The 5,000-nt window shown below is 35.6% G+C and overlaps 1 protein-coding gene across 2 annotated transcripts in view; it reads left to right on the top strand.

Moving 5' to 3' along the window:
- Positions 1-5,000, top strand: part of LOC113800172 (mediator of RNA polymerase II transcription subunit 12) — an 11,952-nt gene that overhangs the window by 4,497 nt on the left and 2,455 nt on the right. Inside the window, exons 2-5 of one of the 2 annotated variants that reach the window (XM_070128015.1) lie at positions 1,860-2,453; positions 2,648-2,737; positions 3,661-3,750; positions 3,880-5,000. The exon at positions 3,880-5,000 is cut by the window's right edge and continues 2,455 nt beyond it. In XM_070128015.1, the coding sequence (XP_069984116.1) occupies positions 1,860-2,453; positions 2,648-2,737; positions 3,661-3,750; positions 3,880-5,000 (1,895 nt within the window). Of the gene's footprint in view, positions 1-1,859; positions 2,454-2,644; positions 2,738-3,660; positions 3,751-3,879 lie in introns of both variants that reach the window. The other variant, XM_070128014.1, reaches the window with a different exon arrangement.

The raw sequence follows: 5,000 nt of genomic DNA, 5'->3' as shown, positions 1-5,000 counted from the left end.
CATCACCATTACCATTATTATTATCATTATTAATATCAATATCATTATTATTATCATTATCATTAGTAGTAGTATCATTATTGTTTTTGTTGTTGTTGTTGTTATTACCATTATTATTAACATCATTGTTGTTACCATTGCAACAGTTATTAGTACTAGTATCCTCATTATTATCATTATCATTTTTATTGCTGTATTCATCACTATCATCCTTATTATTGTTATCAGTGTTAGCTTTTCTAGCATTATAATTGTTACTATCATTGCCATTTTAATTATAATCAGCATCATTAATGATAATAATAACATCATTATCATGATTAATAGATATTATTATCATTATCATTGTTATTCTTATTGTTATTTTTGTTGTTGTTGTTAACAATAATGATGATAATGACAATAATATTGACAATAATGACAATGATAATGATAACAATAACAGTAATGATAATGATAATAATAATAGCAATGATAACAGTGATATTGTTATTGTTATCTCTGTTATCATTTTTATTAATATTATTGATAATGTTATTGGTGTTGTTGTTGTTGTGTTGTTAGTAATTATAGTAGCGATAATAATGATGTTATCATTATTATTGTTATCCTTATCATTATTATAATTATTGTTATTATTATTATTATTATCATTTTATCATCATTATTATTGTTATTATTATCATTATCATCTTTTTGTCATCATTATTATTGTTATTATTATCATCATTATCAGTAGTAGTATTTTTATTATTTTCTGAATTATCATCATTATTTTTATCACCATTGTTGTTATTATTGATATTATCATTTTGTTTATGATTGTTATTATTAACTTTATTGTTAATATCGTTGTCAATGTTATCATTATCACCATCGTTATCATCATTATCATCATCATTATTAGTGTTATTTTTATCATTAGTTTTATCATTATCAATATTATCATAATTTCTATCATTATCAATATCATTGCTGGTATAATCATTACTTGTTTATTACTATTTTCATTATAATCAGCATTAAAGATAATATTTTCATTATCATTAATATATTTGTTAATTAATATTATCACTGCTTTTATCATCTTTTCACTCACTATTACATTTATTTTATAATTTATTATTACCATTAAAATATCATAATTATTGTTAACATTAGTACGATTAGCATTGTTCTAATTATCATGATAATCATTTTGTTATCATTATTATCATTCATCATGACAATAAAAACAATAATAACGATAACGATAATAATAATGATAATAATAACAATATCATGATATTAACATATTCAATATCATTAATGAAGATCTAATTATTTCGATATGAATATCATTTAAGTAATAATAGAAGCCGTAGTAGCAGAAGTAGTAGTAGTCGTATAGTAGTATCCTACATTATTAATGTAGGATACTACATTATTAATAGCAGTAGTAGCAGTACTAGTAGTCGTAGTAATAGTGGTAGTTTTATCAGTAGCAATATTAATGGCGATGGCGGCGGCAGCAGTTAGGAAGAAAGTCGGCGCAGCGAGTCCGTTGGTGGCGCCACCTGGGATTCGCGGCCGGAAGCAACCTTGGCTTCGGTGTTGTTTTCACGGTGAATGTGGTCTGGTCTCCTCGCGATCCGGAATTTCCACTTCGCGCCTAAGGATGTGAATGACTGAATTGTTTGGTCTCTTTTCCTCTTATATTTCAGTTTTAGTTTTCACATTCATTAAGTGTAAGAATTTGTGTTGAGTATCAACCTTACAATAACGTGGTGCTGTCTGTTTCGGAAGATTAAAGAGATAAAGGACATTTTTAATATCATCATTAATTGAAAAAAGTCGAATCATTCCCCCGCTCGTTCCAGGCGAGCCTCCTGCTGGTGGTGTGTTTGGGCGTGGCGGCGCGGGCGGCGTCTCCGCCCGAGAGTCCTGCCCCGGCAGCTCTCCTGGACACGGCTCTCCAACAGGAAGAAACGCAGGTCTTCCCGCAACCTCCAGGCCACCTGTCTGACTCCCTCCAGCAGAGAGCCGCCCCCCAGATCCCTATCTATGGGGATTCAGAAGTCGACCTCGAGGGCGAAGGACCAGGCTTCGCCGCTCAAGGCGGTGTAGCCAGGCAGTACAGCAGCGCTGACGCGGCGGCGGAACAGAGTCGATTCCAGGAGCAGCCCTTCCGCCAGGGCTCCTTCTCCCAGGCGCGCAGGTATGGCCAGACCTCCGTCCGCCTGGAGGCCCTGCAGAGCCAGAGGGAGAGGCAGAACCAAGCGGCTGCGTCACTCCAGACCCAGAGGTCACAGAGCAGGTACTCGGGGTCCTTCCCCGCGAGCAGCTTCCAAGATGAAGATTCCAGGGACTCTGGCGAGGGAGTGAGGCCAAGCCCCCAGGGGTCGAGTGTGTCCAGGGGCAGCCAGAAGTACAAGGCTGCCGACGGAGACCTGGAATCAATGCGAATTGCGAAGGTAAAAGATGCTCACCACTAAAGCAAATCTATTAAGTTTTCGATGAAATCAACCACAATTGTCATTCCTATGTAGTTCTGCATATGTCCTCACTGCATATCACTCCAATAACATTCCTTCTCACCAAAATGCTTTATACTTTGACGGTAACTTTAAAAATAAATGTTTTATAGCCTACTTATAACCCCCAGCAGGAAATGGGCAGCTACCACTACTCTTACGACATCCACTCCGAGGACACTGGCGACATGAAATACCACAAAGAGAGCAGGGATGGCGACAGGGTAAGGATAAGGAGGCTTGAGAGTAAGCAGGGAAAATTAGCATTATCTTTTCTTATATGTATGCGTGTGTGAATAGATACATGGATAAGCATATATATATATATATATATATATATATATATATATATATATATATATATATATATATATATATATATATATATATATATATATATATATATATATATATATATATATATATATATATATATATATATATATATATATATATATATTTATATATATGTATATATATGTATATAGATAGATAGATAGATAGATAGATACACACATACACATATATATATGTGTGTGTGTGTGTGTTTATGTGTGTCTGTATGTTTGTATAAATGAATATCTGTGTATGTGTGTATATATGTACGTATATGTATGTGTGTGTGTGTGTGTGTGTGTATGTATGTATATGTATGTGTGTGTATAAATATATGTATATATATGTACATATATATATATATATATATATATATATATATATATATATATATATATATATATATATATGTGTGTGTGTGTGTGTGTGTGTGTGTGTGTGTGTGTGTGTGTGTGTGTGTGTGTGTGTGTATTTATCTATCTATATATCTCTCTATATAAATATATATATTACATATATACATGTGTGTGTGTGTACATGCATACATATTATAAACACACACACACACACACACACACGCGCGCGCGCGCGTAATATCGTTGCTCCTGCTGTGTTTGGTAAATTTTTGTGATCACTTATATGATACACGTGAATGCAAGCGTGATATTTTTTATATATCATTGATTATACTGTAATCATCACTATAAGATCATAATAGAGACAGGTGCAGAGGTTTTGCGGAGAAGAAAATTAGAAATAGAACCATCAAGTTGATAAAAAAAGAAAAACATTTTTTTCCCGCTCCTCTTAGGTGACAGGAGAATACCGGGTGAGGGAGCCGGATGGCTCAATGAGGATCGTCAGGTACACTGCTGACAAGGACAACGGTTTCCAAGCTACGGTAAGTGTTTAAAGAAAATGTTTAAGCCTTAAGGAAAATCCAAATAACTGTTAATATAATAGAAATTATAAAAGAGAAAGATTTCAAGAGCAACTGAGTAAAACGCTCTTCATGTTTCCATTGCCATAGGTGGAGTATATGCCAAACGAATCTAAAGAGGAACCAGAATTTGGCATGAAGATGTCCGCAAAGCATTCCAGAACTCAACAGCCTCGAGTAAGGATCCAGAACAGGAGGCCTCTGGTGGGCCCTCCAGATAGTCAACCAGATGGGTTCAATAGTAATTTCCGAGGGTCAGATAGTTCTCTACAAGTACAGGGTGAGGCTCTAGAAGGCAGATATAGTGGTGTGAACAATGGAGGAGAGATTGGTGTACCTTCAGCTGAAAGAGATTTGTCTGTGTTTGTTTCCTCCCAGGATTCTCAGCTTGATTCAAGTCAACAGGAGTTCCAGTCTCAGAATACAGGTTATAGTGATATTGCACAAGCATCTCAGCAGCAGTATCTTACTGGTCAGGAGAATGAACAAAACCAGAGACAAGTTCAGCTACAGTCTCAGTTACAAACTCGGTTCAGGAATCACTTCAAGGGCTCAAAAGATAGCTCATTGCAAAATGAAAGTAGAATTCAGGAAAATGCTCATGCAGGGGAGCAGTTCCAGCAAGTATCAGAAAATCAAAGCCATTCATTGAATCAGAATCAGCTACAGACCCAAGTAGCCACTGGATTCCAGAATCAAGAAATTAGAGACTTCCAGAACCAAGACGTTAGAAACTTCCAAAATCAAGAAGTTAGAGGCTACCAAAATCAAGAAGTTGGAGGCTTCCAAAATCAAGAAGTTAGAGGCTTCCAAAATCAAGAAGTTAGAGGCTTCCAGAACCAACACACCAACCAGTACCTGAACAAATATAGAAATCGTTTCCAGCATCAAGAAACAGACAGTTTCCGAAAGAACGCGCCATTAGAGAGACACCAAACCAGTGGTCTCCAAACTCAGAAATTCAGTCAATCCCAAAACCAAGATTCCACTAATTTCCAAAACCAAGATACTGCACAGTTTGAGAACCAAGACTCAATTACATTCCAGAATCAAGATTCCGTTCAGTTCCAGAATCAAGATTCTACGCAGTTCCAGAATCAAGATGCTACTGAGTTCCAGAACCAGGATTCTAGTCAGTCCCAGACCCAAGGATTTACCCAATTCCGGAACAAACAATCTTCTCAGTTTCAGAATCAAGATTCTATCCAATT

This window comes from Penaeus vannamei, chromosome 12 (assembly GCF_042767895.1).
Source record: "Penaeus vannamei isolate JL-2024 chromosome 12, ASM4276789v1, whole genome shotgun sequence".
Classification (NCBI taxonomy): domain Eukaryota; kingdom Metazoa; phylum Arthropoda; class Malacostraca; order Decapoda; family Penaeidae; genus Penaeus; species Penaeus vannamei.
Note: the sequence above shows the minus strand (reverse complement) of the source record. Positions and strands in the feature narration are given on the sequence as shown.